Raw genomic sequence first — 20,783 nt, 5'->3', positions numbered from 1 at the left:
TCACGTTGCAGTATGTGGCATATTGCAGTGCGACACAATAGACCATCATTATAAAAATTGTTGCACGACATGGGTGTGATAAAATGTCGTGCGAAAAATGTCATCATGTAGACCTAGTCTAAACCAGGCACCCCCTGCTCTGAAGAGGGGAGGGTTTCTGGTCCATAGGAAAAGGTCAGAAATTGATGGAAACACCACAGAAATGGTTCAGGAGCAGCATGGGGAGGATGTCTGGATGCATCTTGGACTCCCAGGTCACTGCTGGGAACGATGTTGTTTGAGTAGTACGCCACTTTTACAGACTGACCATAATATGCACAAAACCGAAGATCGATTTTAGAGGGGAAAATTGTTAGGAAACATTCTTTCCTGTATATTTACTTGTATATAAAGTGCAAGTGCTGCCAAAAATTACAAGGAAGAGGCACTCCGTTCTACCTGTATATCACAAAGGAGGACCTCATTAACAGTGTCACAAAAGAACTAGCGGTCAAATGACCAAATACTCCCTTTAGGGATCCTAGCTAATGTATGTGATTAAAACTACATCTTTTATTATATTCTATTAAAACTATCAGGAACATTTATTATTTCACTGATAATGGCAGCAATCGGGTCAGTGCTTTATATTGCAGCACTGTGTTGTTAATAAACACTGTTTTATGAGTTAAGTTGTGTTATTATCTTATGTCATCGTCTCCATATATCATTACCTTATTATACCTATTCTTTATTACACACTAATTGGTCTTACAGTGTGCAATATATGTCTTTTCGTTGTTGACAGCAGCGCAGGATTTTTGGAGGCGAGGCCAGATAACTGCAGTAAATTCAGACTGTCACTGCTTTAGATGCTCACACATACACACAACCCTCTTACATCTGAATATACTGGAGCGATTAGTGTATCGATCCACACAGTTCGTCACCCACACACTTGGCTGCATATGTATCGCACTGTCCCTACAAGCTCACTCTCTCAATTGTAATTGGTGCCCTACAGCTAATCCCTGCCTAAAAATTAGCAGCAAACACTACCCATCCCCACATGTTTTGCCACATGTGCGGCTTTGTCAGGGGAGTTTGGCTTAACCACTTCCCCAGCATCTTGCATAATAGAACTCTGCCTTGTATTCTCGGAGCGCCCCATGCGCTGCACAGTCCGATGACCTCAGATGCGCCGCATCTCAATCAAGATAGGAGACACCGCAGCATTGTGTACACACCTCGCCAGGAGCCAGCTCTGGCTGACTGCTTCCACCAAGTGGAAGGTAGATTGCCAAATAGTAAGAACCACAGGCCCCAGGTTAAGCAAAGACGAGGGTCCTTGTTGCCCCTGCGGCAGGAGGACAGTGGGAGATACAGGTAATCTCCTATCTTCACCTCCCCATAGGGAGGTCTCTCTGTATGTTATTCCCCATAGGGGCAGGAAAACACAGAGCGTTGAGGGGTGGGGGCTATTTAAACTCTGTGTGCCTACCCCTATAGAGGTCAAGGGTCATCTCTCATTGTGGTGGATAAAATGGGGAACAAAGCTTTTTCTGCTATATAGTCTGAAGAATTACCATTAGGGCTCAATTCACACCACATGGTCACTATGCCCATTCTCCAGACCACAGTGCACCCATTGACTTGAATGGGTCTGATCTGCAAAAGATAGGACATGTCCTATCTTTTGCTGTGTGTAGGTATGGACCAGAAAGCCCAAAGCGCTTCGATGCATACCACCGCTTCTCAAAAGATAGGACATTTTGCAATCTTTTGCCGTAACTTGCAGATCACAGAACCATTCAAGTCAAGGTGTCCGCCTCTGCAGCACGTAGTGAACACAGCACGTGCCTGTTTGGCAAACCAGTTGTTTGCAGTCTGCAATACGGGCACTTTATGTTCCTGTGAATGAGGCCCTAGACTGATTCTGATCAGAGTCTTTATCATTTTTCCCTTCAGACGATCAATATCCAAATCTTTACTTACTACCACAGAGGATTGCAGCAAAGACTGCTTTCAAGACTTTAACCACTTCAGCCCCCCTAGCTTAAACACCCTTAATGACCAGACCACTTTTTACAATTCTGACCTACACTACTTTCACCGTTTATTGCTCGGTCATGCAACTTACCACCCAAATGAATTTTACCTCCTTTTCTTCTCACTAATAGAGCTTTCATTTGGTGGTATTTCATTGCTGCTGACATTTTTAACTTTTTTTGTTGTTAAATTTCGATTAATAATTTTTTTGCAAAGAAATTACATTTTTCACTTTCAGTTGCAAAATTTTGCAAAAAAAAACATCCATATATAAATTTCTCTAAATTTATTGTTCTACATGTCTTTGATAAAAAAAAAAAAAAATGGTTTGGGTAAAAGTTATAGCGTTTACAAACTATGGTACAAAAATGTAAATTCCCGCTTTTTGAAGCAGCTCTGACTTTCTGAGCACCTGTCATGTTTCCTGAGGTTCTACAATGCCCAGACAGTAGAAAAACCCCACAAATGACCCCATTTCGGAAAGACACCCTAAGGTATTCGCTGATGGGCATAGTGAGTTCATAGAACTTTTTATTTTTTGTCACAAGTTAGCGGAAAATGATTTTTTTCTTACAAAGTCTCATATTCCACTAACTTGTGACAAAAAATAAAAAACTTCCATGAACTCACTATGCCCATCACAAAATACCTTGGGGTGTCTTCTTTCCAAAATGGGGTCACTTGTGGGGTAGTTATACTGCCCTGGCATTTTAGGGGCCCAAATGCGTGCGAAGTAGTTTGAAATCAAAATCTGTAAAAAATGGCCTGTGAAATTCGAAAGGTGCTCTTTGGAATGTGGGCCCCTTTGCCCACCTAGGCTGCAAAAAAGTGTCACACATCTGGTATCACCGTATTCAGGAGAAGTTGGGCAATGTTTTTTGGGGTGTCATTTTACATATACCCATGCTGGGCGAGAGAAATATCTTGGCAAAAGACAACTTTTCCCATTTTTTTTATACAAAGTTGGCATTTGACCAAGATATTTATCTCACCCAGCATGGGTATATGTAAAATGACACCCCAAAACACATTGCCCAACTTCTCCTGAGTACGGTGATACCAGATGTGACACTTTTTTGCAGCCTAGGTGGGCAAAGGGGCCCACATTCCAAAGAGCACCTTTAGGATTTCACCAGCCATTTTTTACAGATTTTGATTTCAAACCACTTCTCACGCATTTGGGCCCCTAAAATGCCAGGGCAGTATAACTACCCCACAAGTGACCCCATTTTGGAAAGACACCCCCAGGTATTTCGTGATGTGCATAGTGAGTTCATGGAAGTTTTTATTTTTTGTCACAAGTTAGTGGAATATGAAATTTTGTAAGAAAAAAAAATCATCTTTTTCCACTAACTTGTGACAAAAAATAAATAAAAAAAATTGTAGGAACTCGCCATGCCCCTCACGGAATACCTTGGGGTGTCTTTCCAAAATGGGGTCACTTCTGGGGTAGTTATACTGCCCTGGCATTCTAGGGGCCCTAATGTGTGGTAAGTAGGTAAATGACCTGTGAAATCCTAAAGGTGCTCTTTGGAATGTGGGCCCCTTTGCCCACCTAGGCTGCAAAAAAGTGTCACACATGTGGTATCGCCGTATTCAGGAGAAGTTGGGCAATGTGTTTTGGGGTGTCTTTTTACATATACTCATGCTGGGTGAGAGAAATATCTCGGCAAAAGACAACTTTTCCCATTTTTTATACAAAGTTGGCATTTGACCAAGATATTTATCTCACCCAGCAATGGTATATGTAAAATGACACCCCAAAACACATTGCCCAACTTCTCCTGAGTACGGCGGTACCACATGTGACTTTTTGCAGCCTAGATGCGCAAAGGGGCCCACATTCCTTTTATGAGGGCATTTTTAGACATTTGGATCCCAGACTTCTTCTTACGCTTTAGGGCCCCTAAAATGCCAGGGCAGTATAAATACCCCACATGTGACCCCATTTTGGAAAGAAGACACCCCAAGGTATTCAATGAGGGGCATAGCGAGTTCATAGAATTTTTTTTTTTTTGGCACAAGTTAGCGGAAATTTATTTTTTTTCTCACAAAGTCTCCCTTTCCGCTAACTTGGGACAAAATTTCAATCTTTCATGGACTCAATATGCCCCTCACGGAATACCTTGGGGTGTCTTCTTTCCGAAATGGGGTCACATGTGGGGTATTTATACTGCCCTGGCATTCTAGGGGCCCTAAAGCGTGAGAAGAAGTCTGGAATATAAATGTCAAAAAAAATTTACGCATTTGGATTCCGTGAAGGGTATGGTGAGTTCATGTGAGATTTTATTTTTTGACACAAGTTAGTGGAATATGAGACTTTGTAAGAAAAAAAATAATAATAATTCCGCTAACTTGGGCCAAAAAAAAATGTCTGAATGGAGCCTTACAGGGGGGTGATCAGGGAGTCTATATGGGGTGATCACCCCCTATAAGGCTCCATTCAGATGTCCGTATGTGTTTTGCGGATCCGATCCATGCATCAGTGGATCCGTAAAAATCATACGGACGTCTAAATGGAGCCTTACAAGGGGGTGATCAATGACGGGGGGGTGATCAGGGAGTCTATATGGGGTGATCAGGGGTTAATAAGTGACGGGGGGGGGGGGGGGGGGGTGTAGTGTAGTGCTTGGTGCTACATATTACTGAGCTGCCTGTGTCCTCTGGTGGTCAATCCAAACAAAAGGGACCACCAGAGGACCAGGTAGCAGGTATATTAGACGCTGTTATCAAAACAGCGTCTAATATACCTGTTAGGGGTAAAAAAAAAAAAAAAAAAAAAAAAATCGCATCTCCAGCCTGCCAGCGAACGATCGCCGCTGGCAGGCTGGAGATTCACTCGCTTACCTTCCGATCCTGTGTGCGCGCGTTCACAGGAAATCTCGCGTCTCGCGAGATGACGCATATATGCGTGACTCTGCGCAGGGCTGCCGCCTCCGGAACGCGATCCTGCGTTAGGCGGTCCGGAGGCGGTTAAAGAAGCTTTCACTTCCAAACCTTACCATTGCTTTAATACTTTTATGCCTCGTTTCCACTGAGCGGATCGGTTCGCTATTTGGGGTGTTTCCACTATGAAAGCGATCCATACAAGCAAACCGTACCGCACCATTCAGGGGCCTGCTTCAGATGTAGGGCCATAGGAAAATGGAACGGTTCGGTTAGGGCGGAGCTACTTGAGTCACACAATACATTCTCCTGATTGGCAGAAAATGCAAGTAGTGAAAACACGAGCTGCTGGATGACCTCCATCTTTGTTGTTTGTAGCGTCGCGTTTGTTGTCGCACTAGTGTGACGTCACGCTACGCATTTTTTTCTAAACCCCGTATGGACCCGGCGGCCCAACTGGCAGTTGAAACGCTCACCTAAATAGACCGGACCATAAAAAAAATCTTCCAAACTGTGCCGACCCGAACCGATCCACCCAGTGGAAATGAGGCTTAGACATACTGTTCCAAAACCAGCATAGGCTACTTTCACACTGCCGTTTGGCACGGATCAGTCATGGATCTGCGCAGATAATACAACCGCATGCACCCATTCAGAACAGATCCATTTGTATTATCTTTAACATTGCCAAAACGGATCAGTCTTAAACACCATTGAAAGTCAAATGGGGGACGGATCAGTTTTCTATTGTGCCATATTGTCAGTGGAAACGGATCTGTCCCCATTGACTTCCATTGTGTCAGGACTGATCCGTTTGGCTCATTTTCGTCACACTGACACTAAAACATCCGCCTCCAAAACGAATGGAGGCGGAACAGAGCCAAACTGATGCATTCTGAGCAGATCCTTATCCATTCAAAATGGCAAACCGGATCAGTTTTGGACCACTTGTGAGAGCCCCAAAACGGATCTCACAAACTGAAACCAGAACGGCAGTGTGACTTATACACACATAGCTTATATGTGACTTATGCATGACTTACACACATAGCCTTATACACACATAGCTGACAAACAGGCTTAGCATAGGGCAGTAGTAATACACCCCACAGATTCCATACTTTTTATGCTTAGACTTGAAGGCCACTTTTCCTTCTGCTGCCTAACAAAAACAATTCCCTCTCCCCCATGATGCAGAGATGTGAACCCCCCACTGTATACAAAAGCACATAAGCCAATTTAACTCGTTTGGCACTGCGCCTGTATGAGAATCCAGTAAGGCTGTGCAGGAAGTTATGTCAAGAGGCTGAAAGTGACATCACCAGCAGTCTGCACATTCCCCAGGACCAACAGGAAGCCACCAGCAGACATGTCAGACCCTAGGCAATATTGCCACAATTACCTCACCGAACTGGACCACGGCTCCCACCATAGGAGAGGGACTTAGACGGAGATGAGGAAAGGTAGTTCAGCAAGTCATGCTGCTGCATGATAGGTCCCGTAAGGTAAGTCCAGACCTTCGCAAGCACCCCCTCAGAACATCCCATCTGGAGGATAGAAAACCTGAAATAAGGTGTGAACCATTTTATCTTCTCAGGTTTCCTTTCCTTAATGGGAGGTTCTACTCACAAAGGGCACTGTCATGGATGAGGTGAAACAATCAAAAAAAAATAATCAAAAAGTCATAACATTCCAAAATAGTATCAAATACTACAGATCGCCAAGCAAAAAATGTACCCTCACACAGCTACGAAGATTATGGTATGGGAATCAAAATATAGCAATGCAAAGAAAACTTAACACAAAAAACAAATGCAGTATCTCTAATCATACTAACCCGCAGAAAGAAATTAACATATGTATGGGGAATGCTGTAAAAATGAAATCCTTAAAACTATGGCACAGTTGTGTTTTTTTTCTCCTCTAGGAAGGCAGGGAGTAAAAACAAAAAAATTGGCCCAGTTCTTAAAGGTATTGTCTAGTGTTGAGTGAATTTCAAATTAAAATAGATTTGCCGCAAAGCTGAGTTTCCTTATGCCTTGTGGTAGCGAATTCATTTTACCTGAAATGGGTGTATTTAAAAAAAAAATATAATGATCACTTACGTCTTCCATTTGCTTGAGAAAGGCAGGATGCCGCCATCTTCACTGAACATACTCGCTGACGTGGTGACATCACGGGCCACGCGAGATTTCAAGCCAGATCTTGAATCAAGATGGTGGCAGCTATCCCGTCACGAGCAAATGGATGAGGTAGGCATGATGTAATTTATTTTACACTATTATTTCTATCAGATGCCGCGATCTGCTATGAACATGGTATCTAAGGGGTACGACAGGGAGCAGCGCAATTGCCACTCACCATTATTGCACCCACTACTTAAACAAATGCGCTTTGTGATTAAAGTAATTTGGTGAAGCCGTCGAATAGAATTTTTGAATACTTCGCTCAACACTGGTGTTGTCTACAGGTTTTTCAAACCAGCACCTGGATCTGGATACTTTTGTAATTGTATGCAATTAAAACTGTATTATAGCCGAGTTATTCAATGAAATTCATCTGTACAGCACCACTTGCCGTTTGGGCTTTTTCTAATTTCTCTGCACATGCTCAGTCCTATCCTGCAACTGCCACTAGCTGCAGCAGAAAGGACACCCCCAACATGCTCCGAGCTGCCAGCTTGAAATAAATCTAGCAGAATAACTGAAGCAATGAATGGCAAGACCTCTGGACCCATATGAGGTACAGGGCTAGTTCTAGCTTTGTTAGAAAGAGGTTGTCATGTCTTATGAGATCCGATTTTCATTTTTGACAATCCTGGGATAATTTCTTTACGGTGTTAATATGCCGAGCAAATCTGAACTGAGGAACATTTAAAGGGAGTCTTTCACGCCGATTCACCGTATTAACCTAACACTTATGTCCACGGCATCCCCCCTATTAAAACTGTGCTTACCGTATGTTGGTTGCCATCATCGTTCTGCCGAAAAACACTTAATCCATATGCAAATTAGGCTGTGAAGGTGCCCAGGGGCGGTGTTACAACGGCCAGCGCTCAGGCCCATGTCATTGTCATACGAATCCACTCCCCCTCCGCCGCTTCTGCCCGCCCTTCTTCTCTGCTCTAACCTCCCTCCTCCCATCCGTAATCCCGAGCATGCGCCGATGACTGCGATATCGGCGCGTGCACATTGAATGACCAGTCTGGCCAGGGCATCACAGTTTACCGTGCGCATGCGCCAGCCTAACTTACGTTCTTGCCGTGATCACAGCGCATCACGGCAAGAACGTAAGTTAGGCCGGGCCCGGCGCATGCGCACGGTAAACTGTGATGCCCCAGACTGTGGTCATTCAATGCGCACACGCCGATATCGCAGTCATTGGCGCATGCTCGGGATTACGGACGGGAGGAGGGAGGTTAGAGCAGAGACCAAGGGCGGGCAGACGCGGCGGAGGGGGAGTGGATTCGTATGAAAATGACCCAGGGGCCTGGGCACCGGCTGTTGTAACACCGCCCCTGGGCACCTTCACAGCCTAATTTGCATATGGATTAAAAGTGTTTTTCGGCAGAACGATGATAGCAACCAACATACGGTAAGCACAGTTTTAATAGGGGGGATGCCGTGGACATAAGTCTGTTAGGTTAATACGGTGAATCGGCGTGAAAGACTCCCTTTAACATTGTATAACACTGCATGCAATAACCATCTTGTATCCATGCGTGTAACTTCCATTGCTGTATCATGGCTACTCTGTAAAACTTCCTGTACTTTATATCTTCCGCTAAATATTATATATGGTAATAACTGTCTATGCAAAATCAGAACAAAACAGGTAATCAATTTTTATACATTTTTATTACAAGAACAGAAGTATAATCTTCATGTGGACAGTCATGGGATCCTTTAGTCCTTCTGCAAAATAAAAATAAAAATACAATGAAAAGTACATAATGTTTTTGTCTTACGTTTTAACATAACACTCTTTAACAATGCTATACTGAAGAATTGAAGTAGCAAACAGAAGTCAAAAGATATCCATAGGGAACATTGTGTAAAAAAAAAATAATAAAGACTGTGGCAGAATTGTGCCCCCCCCCCAATTCAGATTTTTTTTTTCCAGCTCCCCACTATCATATGCAATATTAAATAGTGCCATTAGAAAGTACAACTTGTCCTGCAATAGTTAAGCCCTCATATGGCTATGTGAATGGAAAAATAAAATTATGGCTCCAGGAAGCCAGGGAATGAGAAACAAAAATGGAAATAGAAAATCGCAAGATCTAAGGGTTAATAGGTATTGCACGTGCAGATTCTCACAACTAGGAGGGATTTCATGGTGTTTTAACAGCAGTAGGGGAGTGTGTGTGTCCAGCTTTTACGTGGTGTGTAATATAGGGCTAAGGACAGGCCATAAAGAGCAGCACTGACATATCTGATATGGCTAAATGCGTAGCTGCCCTGGTTTTTACATTTATTGTTAAGGATATTCTAGGATTTCATATCCGCCCCACACAGCAGCCATTGGGGCCAGTAACTTCAGTGGGAGCGGTGCTGGAGGAATCAGCTGACTGATGAGGGTGCCAGACCCCTGCCAATCTGGCATTGATGGTTTATCAATATCAAAACCCTGGAATACCCCTTTAACCAGCGACATGATTCTGCTGTTTCAGATACAAACTCATCCATTTCATGGTGGAAATTAGACACTTCTCACTATTTAAACACCGAGGTGGCTGCCTGCTACCATGTCTCACCCCTAGAGATGGGAAACAAAAATGCAACAACTCCACATGCAAGCTTGCCTACCTTACATCCCATTCTTAATTGCCTCAAACAGGACTCACAAGCTGGGGTTCAATCCCATTATTGCAATGAATACATAGAAGATGCATAATTTACATGGCAGGTAAAATTTTGCCTCCAATGCTTAGCAGGCCGCCAAATTAATTATTTTGCAATCTGGGTTGATACAAGGCCACGGCACTAAAAGAAATTTGCTTCATCATGCTATGGGATTTTTCAGTTTCTTAAACAAGCAGTATGAAAGAAAAACCACTACTCTCCATGTACACAGTAAACACCACTACGCAGACACTTCTTAAGGATGGGTGATCAATATCAGACCAGCACCCCCGATCAGCCATTATGCAAGTGCTGCAACGTTTACCTGCTCGCTGCCGACATTGCAGTGGCAGTGTAATTTCAACTGCTCAGTCATTCAATGGGAAGGAGTAATTACACTGTCTGCTCCTCTCTGTTTTAGTGAATGGGACGGAGTAGTCGTCATTACACTGCTCGCCGCTGCAAAGTCAGCATGCAAACAGTGAAGAGAAGACAGCACGAGTGCTTCAAACAGCTGATAGGCAGGGGGTGTCATGTGTCGGACCCCTACCGATCTGATGTTTTGCTACCTATCCTGTGGATAGGTCATCAATATAGGAAACCAACCAACCCCTTTGGGCCTCATGCACACAACCGTTCCGTGCATTGGAGACCACAATTTGCAGTCCCCAAAGCACAGCAACACCCGTGCGGCGGCCGGGAAGGATAGAGACCCATTCAACTTGAATGGGTCCGTGATCCGTCCACACCATAAAAAATAAAAATTGAATGTTTTGCGGTGCAGAGTCACGGACAGAACCACGGTAGCCCTCTGTAGTGCTTCTGTGGGCCTCCGTTCCGCATCGCGGACCCATTCAAGTGAATAGGACGCACACAGCTGGCGCCCACAATACAGCCACGGCCATGTGCATGAGAGCTATTCTTTACACAAGGTCATCAGCAAGCTTATAAAACAGTTTCATTTTCATGCAAACCAGGAGCTACAACAAAACAAGTACCTGTGAAAACTAGCCCCAAACTCACTGGGAAAGTAGCAGGAAAATAAAAGGGTAATTGATGAAACCTAAATCAAGAGAATCTTATCCTGCTACCAGTAACACAAATTGGGAAAACCCTACCAAAAATGTCACCATTGTAGAATTTTAATGTGTTTGAAGTACCGTAAATCTTGTTGGCGCACAACTCAGGGGACACAATTGTATTTTTAGGCTGTGACCATTTTAGGCTGTGTGTTCCAGCAGTCATAACTAGTTTTTTTTTGTTTGTTTTTTGCGGGATTAGGCTACTTTCACACTTGCGTTCAGAGCGGATCCGTCTGGGGTCTGCTCAGACGGATCCGCTCATATAATGCAGACTTTGGATCCGTTCAGAACGGATCCGTCTGCATTATATTGTAGAGAAAATTTTAAGTGTGAAAGTAGCTTCAGACAGATCCGTCCAGACTTTACATTGAACGTCAATGGGGGATGGATCCGTTTGAAAATTGAGCCATATAGTGTCAACTTCAAACGGATCCGTCCCCATTGACTTACATTGTAAGTCTGGACGGATCCATTTGCCTCCGCACGGCCAGGCGGACACCCAAACGCTGCAGTGTTCAGGTGTCCGCTTGCTGAGCGGAGCGGAGGCTGAACGCTGCCAGACTGATGCATTCTGAGCGGATCCGCGTCCACTCAGAATGCATTAGTAGCTGGACGGATGCGTTCGGGGGTCCGCTTGCTGAGCGGAGCGGAGGCTGAACGCTGCCAGACTGAGGCATTCTGAGCGGATCCGCGTCCACTCAGAATGCATTAGTAGCTGGACGGATGCGTTCAGGGCCGCTTGTGAGACCCTTCAAACGGAGCTCACAAGCGGAGCCCCGAACGCAAGTGTGAAAGTAGCCTTAGTTGCAAGTTTATGAGGAACCATTTTGGGGTATATTTACTGTATTAAATTACTTGATTTTTAGGTGGAAATAAAAAAAAAAAACTGCAATTTAACCTTGTGTGGAATTTATGGCATTCACTGTGTAGTATAAGTTTATTCTGAGGGTCAGTACAGTTATGCCAAATTTCCAAATATAGATCAGATCGGTGGGGGTCCGACACCCCCGCCGATCACCTGCAGCATTCTAATATTAGGAATGTAATGGAGATCCTGATGTTAGTGTTCTATAATGGCGATTTTAGGTGAAATACTCCCTTTAAATCAATAGTTGCTCAATGCAATTTCCAAGTAACTCTAAAAGCTGACTGACAGGTTTAAAGGGATTCTGTCACCAGGTTTTGGCCTATAGAGATACGGACATGCACGGCTAGATCGCCGCTAGCATGTCCGCAATATATCTGTCCTATAGGGCTGTGTGGTTTTAATTTCTTTAAAAAAGGATTTTATAGATATGTAAATTAGTCTTGAATGTGTCCAAGGGGCTGCACTAACCTTACTTGTGCCCGCCTGTGAAGGAGCCCAGCACCACATATGTCCTCCGAATCTCCTCCTTTCATCACCAATAGATAGCCGTAATGTCGCGATGCGCGAGATCACACATACGCAGTTCTTTCCCTGAGGCTGATGCCAGCACAGGGAAGGAACACTATACCGACACTGCGCATGCGCGATCTCGCGCATCGCGAGAAAACTGCTATCTAGCGTTGATGAAAGGAGGAGATTCGGAGGACATATGCAGTGCTGGGCTCCTTCACAAGCGGGCACAAGTAAGGTTAGTGCAGCCCCTTGGACACATTCAAGACTCATTTACATATCTATAAAATCCCTTTTTAAAGAAATTAAAACCACACAGCCCTATAGGACAGATATATTGCGGACATGCTAGCGGCGATCTAGCTGTGCATGTCCGTATCTCTATAGGCCAAAACCTGGTGACAAAATCCCTTTAACTTCTTCGAACTAGCAGGATACTTTTTTTTTTCTTTCTAGGTAAACACATACACAAAAATTTTAAGATGAAAATGGATGATGCATCTATTAACTCATTATAAAGCATAATTTATTGTCCATCCAATAACTATGCAATGACAAAGTAGAACTCCAGGCAAAATTTTTATTCTCCAACTTGCTAGAAAGTGATGTAAAGTGACCAAATCTCTAATCTCCAACTGACAGGACGGGAAGTCCGTTACGTCTCTATTCATTCCTATGAGACTGATATTGAGGCTCCCATAGGAATACATAGAGAAACTGACTTCCTGTCCACACAAGATGCAGAGTCAGTTGGAGTCTGCTTGCTGGTCACATGTATAAGGAAGGTACATCTCACAAATACAGTCACTGATTCTCTCATGTACCTTTCTAACTGGTCAGAGAATAACATTTTTGGCAGGAGTTCTTCTTTAATGTCAGAAATGAAAAGCTTGCAACATCAACTCACGTCCAATGATTAGAACCTAGTAGTCACATGCAAAACTAAAATGGGACTGTGTGAAGCTCGAGGTTGCAATAGGGGATCACACTCATGCAGTCACTATACCTGCTGATCACTTCATTTCTGAAGGAGGATGCCAAGGAAGTGCGGAACAAAAAGGCAGAAATAGTCAGCACAAGATACAGAAACTAAACACTTCCCTTAATAAGTAGAGCAACTAAATAGTTTGAAAGAACACTCACAAGTCATCTAGTTTCCTAATACAGCACTATAAATGCTATTAGAGCAAGAGCTTAAAGGGCTTCTGTCACCCCACTAAACAGTTTTTTTTTTTGGTTACTTATAATACCTATACTGCGATTTATGCATACATACTTTAAATAATCATTTTGGTTCAGCAGATTCTGTTAAAAACGTACTTTTAAAATATGCTAATTACCTTGCTACCAGCAAGTAGGGCGGCTACTTGCTGGTAGCAGCCGCATCCTCTTATCCTAAAGACGCCCCCTCCGCTTGTTGATTGACAGGGCCAGCGAACGGGATCTCTCTCTGCTGGCCCTGTTTGCATTCAAAATCTGGCGCCTGCGCCGTACCTGTCTTCAGTCGGTGCAGGCGCACAGAGGAAAACGCTCGCTCGGCCGCTCCTTCCTCAATGCGCCTGCGCCGGGTGTAGATGTGACGTCATTGGCGCAGGCGCATTGAGGATGGAGCGGCCGAGCAAGCGTCCTCCTCTCAGTGGGCCTGCACCGACTGAAGACAGGTACGGCGCAGGCGCCAGATTTTGAATGCAAACAGGGCCAGCAGAGAAAGATCCCGTTCGCTGGCCCTGTCAATCAACATGCGAAGGGGGAGTCTTTAGGATCGGAGGATGCGGCTGCTACCAGCAAGTAGCCACCCTACTTGCTGGTAGCAAGGTAATTTGCATATTTTAAAAGTACGTTTTTAACAGAATCTGCTGAACCAAAATGATTAATTACAGTATGTATGCAAAAATCGCAGTATAGGGATTATAAGTAACTAAAAAAAAAAAAAAATGTTTAGTGGGGTGACAGAATCCCTTTAAGCCGCATTTACACAGCCCAATCGGCAGCCAGATTATTGGGAACAAATGACCATTCCTGATAATCTGCTCATGTAAACTGTGCCGCTCATTCATCAGGTGAAACTATCTTTGGTGCAGACAGCTCAATCACTGTTTATGGGCAGCAGATCATGCTTTTTTCCCTATAGGAATGATTAAAACTCCTGAACAAAAACAACCACAAAGGCCAGTGGCAAAAAACTTGTGTCCTGCATTGTTAGTTCCCATATACACTATCAACCAACACCTGGAGCTAGTGTTTTTAGGGCAAAAAAATAAAATAAAAAAACCACAGGGCCAAACTAAATCTAGATGTTAAAGCACACAGAGATCACTGTCCATAGGGAACTGAGTAGCTTGAAAATAGTTTCTAAATCACTGCTGCAAAACACTAGACACTCACTTGTCTAGAGCAATTAAAGAGGACCTTTCATCAGTCCAAACATTGTAAGATAAGTATCAGGCTGTGTAGAGCGGCGCCCCGGGATCTCACTGCACTTACTATGCCGGGGCGCCGCTCCATTCTCCCGCTATGTCCCCCGGTATTTTCACTGACTTGGTAAAACTGGGAGGAGCCTGCCCCTTTTCTCCTGGGCATTCCTTCTCCTAGGCTGTAGCGCTGTCCAATCGCAGCGCAGAGCTCAGCCTGGGAGAAAAAAATCTGCGTTGCGATTGGACAGCACTATAGCCTGGGAGAAGGAACGCCCAGGAGAAAAGGGGCAGGCTCCTCCCAGTGTTACCAAGTCAGCAAAAATAGCAGGGGACATAGCGGAAGAACGGAGTGGCGCCCCGGAATAATAGTAAGTGCAGTGAGATCCCAGGGTACCACTTTGGACCGATGAATGGTCCTCTTAAAAATCACCAGCAATACTCACTTAGCTGAAGAGATTTAGAAGAGACTTTCAAACCACTCAAAGCATTTACTGTGGACAGTGATTTTTGTATTGCAACAAAAGGTGTACGTACAGACCCAGCTTAAAGGGAAGGAGTCTTCAGAAAATGAGATTTTTCTAAATCAAGTGTTAACGTTAAAGCCTATGGACCCCTTCAGGGCAATCTTTTTACATTATTGCATTATACTCATTTTGGGGCGAAAAAAACTTTTCAATTGCTTTGTTTTAGAAAAGTTTACAGAGTAGCAGTCCCATCACTTACACAGTTACAAAAATCATTGTTAGCAGTCTAAACATGCTATGCTGCCAGCAAACAATGGTTCTTTAGGGGCATGGAAGATGGTATTAGCGATCACTCCTCCCCATACTGTGCATGCAGCAGTCTTCACCGACGAGCAGGCGTCTGGTAACTAAGTGTAATACAGCCATTATTTAGGCCATATTCTTATTAGCTTGATGAGAACTGATTCTAGGTGAAAGTTATGTTTATACGCCGCCCTCTCTACCATCAGCCCTGGCACATCATTTATGCCAGAAAGTGATGGCTGAAATCTATGCCGGCTATGAGCTAGTGACTATTTCATTTCAGGTGCACAGACTGCTGGAGGATGCAGCGGCAATGCAGGGAAAAGGAGAGGAGAGAAAAAAACTGGTGTAAAATGCTGGACCTTAATAAATCTTAGTGCATCTGAGCCACAGTTTCTGTGCTGGCTACTGGACAGCAGCAATCCAGGGTGAAACCGCACCACAACCACACTGATCGGCCCACCATCCTGCCTGAGATACAGCAGCAACTAAGCAGTGAGTAATGGGGACGACTTTAATACGGCTCATGTTCTTCGGGCTCAACACATTAAAATGAGTATTAAAACAATACTAATTTAATTTCAAGAACTGAACACTATAATTTATGTAATGGAAGAACTAATTTAGCAGCCTCTACATACTAATCCTCTATAGGAAGTGTTACCTTCTGTACATCAGAGAAGGGAGAGTAAAAACGAGAGAAATGGGAAGTTATTGTGACACCTCGCTGTTTAATAGACATTACAAGCCATTGTCTTGCACTTACCTTTTTACCAGCACCCACACTGGCTTTCGCTGTACCCCTAACTTTCTTCATTCTGTTCTTCCGTTCTTTACGCTGTTTTCGGGAAGTCTTTTTCTTCTCATAGAGACCATGCTAAAGGAAAGCATAATAAAAGTTATCCTTGCATCTGTAGCAACTACTCTTAAGGCATCCACACTCACATGAGAAACAAGTAGACTGAACTTGTCTATTTCAGTAGGACCAGCAAGTTATCAAATGTCTATTGGGGTGTCCCAATAACCCCCGACTGGCAGTTGTCAACAGAAAGAAGGATTGGACATGTTAAACACCAACATGCATAAGACCACTGACATTTTCTCCAAGCTTTACGGCCATCTTAACCATCTACAGAATTCAAAAAAGGGGTTGTTCTGCCATTTATATTGATGACCCATCTTCAGGATAGGTCAATAATACTATCATATTGGCAGGGGTCTGACACCCGGCACCCCTGCTGATCAGATGTTTGAAGAGGAGGCAGCGCTCCACACGAGCAATGCTTCCTGTTCAATACACTGCTCATAGTCTTAGAAGTTTTGTCAGTGCGGTGTAACAACAAGTACTCTCTATTCACTTGAGAGGAGCGAGTACTTGTAAATACACGACAGTGCCGCTCCACAGGAGAAGACGTGTAGTGTAATGAAGAGGAAGTAGCGCTTGCATGGAGCGCCACCTCCTTTTCAAACAGCTGATCAGCGGGGGTGCCGGACCAGCGCCGATCTGATACTGATGATCTAACCCTGTGATGGCTAACCTCCAGCAGTGGTAAAACTACAACTCCCAATATGCACACTTGTTTGGCTGTTCTCAGAACGCCATAGAAATGAATGGAGAATCCTGGGAGTTGTAGTTTTACCACAGGTGGAGTGCCAGAGGTTAGCCATCACCGATGTCCTAACCTGATGATAGGACATCAATATAAATGGCAGGACAACCCTTTTAATGAAAAGTTTACCAGTAGTATTAAAAAAAGATAATCTGTACTTACACCCAATATATATCTGGGGGCGCACTTTACTCTGCAAAGGTTAAATGGCACATAAACCTCGTTAGAGGGCTTGTCTAAGATAGATCGTAAGGGCATAAGCATGACAACATTTAAACTCTGCATCAGAATGGAGAACCATCCATAAGAGCTCCTCCTGGGGGTTTACAAAGGACTGCCTCTGGATCGAAATGAGTCTTTAGTAGACTAACCCTCTAGTTCCATTTTTCCCTCACTTAAATACACTGAATGCAAAAGTGTTAGTTGCACAACTACCACAAAGAGGACATGCATTGGAGAAAATGGCGTGTGACTATCCACACTGACTTGCATGTACATTACATGGAAAAGAAAAGCTGTTGTGTGAATGAGACCCATATTTAAGGTTTTCACATACTACATATTCCACTTCTTCAGAAACTATAGGCTAGACTGTGGCAATGGGAATCGCATTGTCACAGACATATCCACCAGCAGATTGACAGGGTCAGAAAAAGCTTTCAACAGTCCTCGCCCATTACCCTGGCCAGTCTGTGTTTGGGTTCATTCTTCTTTGCATAGTCTAGAGAATCGTAGATCATGCCAAAGCCTGTAGTCTTGCCGCCACCAAAGTGAGTTCTGAAACCGAAGACAAAGATGACATCCGGGGTAGTCTTGTACATTTTAGCCAGCTTCTCCCTGATTTCGGTCTTTGGGACAGTAGCTTTCCCAGGATGAAGGACATCTATGACCTAAACACAAAAAGCACATCACACATTTTGTGGCCACAGGACTTGTTACAGAAATAATCATACCCATCGTCATCCAGGAATCCACATAGCTCAAGTAAGGTTTCTTCAGGCATAAAGATGGAGAAGACATTACTTAGGAGCACACAGGGGCTTACCATTTGCTTCCTCTGAAGCAGTCTGTTGGTCATGAACTTCCGAGTTCTAATGGTGACGCTGTCGTTCTGAAATAAAGACATAAACGGGGTATTTTATCAAGGCGTTTATAAGCTCATATAGAGACGTCTTCCATAGTTACATTACACATTCATTTCTCTCATGGACACTAAGGCTTTCCTGCAAAGCTCCTCTAAGCAACAACCCCAACTTGTTTCCTCTGCCACTTCTGGAGGTGGGGTTGATGTTCTTCACTGGTGGCACTAAGGGGAGAAATGTGAGAAAACTATACAGTGGATGTCTCATCTAGACAAGGACTGCAGCAGAAACACAGAATATGGCCACCATTAAGATAAAGGTAAACCATGATACTGCAGTTCATCAGTCCGGCTGGGGTGGGGGGTCTCCGACTCTTCCATGACACCTATATGTACAACTGTAAAGAACTGAACAACCCATAACTGCACCAGATGCAATAGAGCTGGTTGTCCAACCTGGAAATTAGCAGTCAGAGGAGAGCCTGCCCTAGAAACAGCTGATCAGCGGGATTCCAGTGTCGGACCCCCACCGATCAGTTACTGATGCCCTATCCCAAGGTATAGGTCAGCGATTTCGAACCTTTTAGAGGCCGAGTGCCCAAACTGCAACCCAAAACCCAATTTTTTACCGCAAAGTGCCAACACAGCAATTTAACCTGAATGCAAATATAGTATATCTTCCATGTACTTTATTATTTAGCTATAATATCCTCCCTACATTCAATGCGCTGCCTGTGCCGTTCAGTGCGCCCTGGGCTGAAGAATAGCAGGAAACCTCTAAGGCATATTGGTACACCATAGACTGTTTTCCTGGGTGCTGGTGCCCACAGAGAGGGCTCCGAGTGCCGCCTCTGGCACCCATGCCATAGGTTCGCCACCACTGGTATAGGTCATCAGTATAAAAATCCGGAAAAGCCATTTAAAGTGTCATTGTGGTGTGCTCCTAAATAAGCGTTCAAAGCCCCCTGAAACCATCAGCATGCCGACCCCAGGGGTCTAATAAGGCACTAATCAGCAGAGGTGCAGCTGCCAGGATCACCATGGGGACTCTCAGTGAGATCCAGTAGGTTCACTGCTCTCCTACCGATCTGGAGGATGAACTGCAGAGAGTTAACAGCTCTGCTACATCGGTACACCGGCACCACACACCAAGCAGCCACTGAACCAGCAGAACGGGGGTGAGCAGCGCCATAGACTACACACACGAGCGGCGGAGGAGCAACTACAGAGTGCAGGGACCGGCACGCACCAGGCCCAACACAGGGGAGTTCACACTGCAAGGTTATATGGACGAAACTTCTCCAAACACAGCCGCAGAAGTGTGCACATCTCTACACGGCGTGCTCATCCGAGAGCGAGGCAGGATGACACGGATATCCCACGGATTGTACAAGATTACTAAGCGGAGACACTCACCATCTTGGTACGGTCTCTCTCAGGGAGGAAGGAAAGAAAGAACGACCCTTCCTCAGCCAATCATATCGCAGGATTCACAGGAAGTGAGCGAGCCTTCAAGAGCCGTCGCGAAGGTCAAACATTGGTTGAAAGAGCTGTCAATCATAGAAATAGTTTCCTCCCACTTAAAGGGGCTGCGGAAAAAGTTCGTTCTTTGAGCGATAAAGCCCTGTACATTCTTCTTCTGTGTTCATCATTTTCACTCCCCTTGTAATATATACTCCTTCGCACACACCTTTTTGTAGCTTTTTTGGGGACTTTAAAAAATAAAAAAAATCTGCTTCATCAGTTTTTTTGTGATATTTTTGAAGGTATGTTCACACAGAGTGAAAAAAAAAAAACATGATGTAGTATGTGCATCACTTTTTAGTTTTTTTCCTGATGTGTTTTTGGTACATTTTAGGCTCGGATTTTCATTCCTGCCCATTTTCAATGGGAATTCTCGATGCGGATTCTGCACAGAATAGACAGGACACTTTTCCTGCAGTGTTTTTTCTAAAATTGCACACTGTGGGAAAAAAGCACAATTAAAACTAAGGCTAGGTCTACACGACGACACTGCAACATGTGTCGCGAGACAATTTTTATAATGATAGTCTATAGCGCCGCACTGCGACATGCTGCGACGCAAAAGTCCATTTTTAATGGATTTTTTGCGACCGTTGCAGTCGCAGCATGTCACAGTGTGACACCATAGACTATCATTATAAAAATTGTCGCGTGACATGGGTGCGACAAATGTCATCGTGTAGACCTAGCCTAACATCTGGACTCTCTTAAATATATAGGAAAGATCTCAATATGGTTTTGGAACATTGTTTTTGCCGCGGAATCCATGCGAAAAATCCATCATGTGCAGGGCCGTCTTTAACAAGGGGCAAAAGGGGCAGCTGCTCCCGGGCCCAGTTGCTCCTGTGGGGCCCAAGGCAGCTGCCTCTTGAACCCTGCTAACCACTGCCCCGAGTGTCAGGCTGTCAGCTACACAGGGGAATGCTGCCATGCCTGCCGGTGTTCTGCCAGATTTCTATACCTTGCAAAAACGCTATACCAGAAGTGACGCGGCCGCGAAGGAATCAGCTGGAGGAGGGTGTGTGCGGCGCTGCGCAAGCGCACATCCACTTGATAAGCAAATAATCATTGCAGCGCCGCGGGAGAAGGACTTCATGCGCATGCGTGAAACCGTACATCGGCGTGCGCACTTAGGGGTAGGTAGATTTTCCAGCGCAAAATGTCCCATC

At 44.4% G+C, this 20,783-nt stretch overlaps 1 protein-coding gene across 2 annotated transcripts; it reads right to left on the bottom strand.

Moving 5' to 3' along the window:
* Positions 1–8,752: 8,752 nt before the first annotated feature.
* RPS24 (ribosomal protein S24) lies at positions 8,753–19,585 on the bottom strand. Of its 2 annotated transcripts, XM_040435056.1 has the most exons (6): positions 19,507–19,585; positions 18,055–18,120; positions 17,690–17,899; positions 16,166–16,276; positions 13,225–13,242; positions 8,753–8,828 (listed from the first exon to the last, which is right to left on the bottom strand). In XM_040435056.1, the coding sequence occupies exons 1-5, from the start codon at positions 19,507–19,509 to the stop codon at positions 13,237–13,239; spliced, it is 396 nt and encodes a 131-aa protein (XP_040290990.1). In that variant the 5' UTR covers positions 19,510–19,585; the 3' UTR covers positions 8,753–8,828; positions 13,225–13,236. The 2 variants fall into 2 exon arrangements, with proteins under 2 accessions (XP_040290990.1, XP_040290989.1); XM_040435055.1 differs by lacking the exon at positions 13,225–13,242.
* Positions 19,586–20,783: the final 1,198 nt, after the last annotated feature.

This window comes from Bufo bufo, chromosome 6 (assembly GCF_905171765.1).
Source record: "Bufo bufo chromosome 6, aBufBuf1.1, whole genome shotgun sequence".
In the NCBI taxonomy this organism is placed as follows: Eukaryota; Metazoa; Chordata; class Amphibia; order Anura; family Bufonidae; genus Bufo; species Bufo bufo.
The sequence above is the reverse complement of the archived record's forward strand: the minus strand, read 5'-3'. Positions and strand labels throughout refer to the sequence as shown.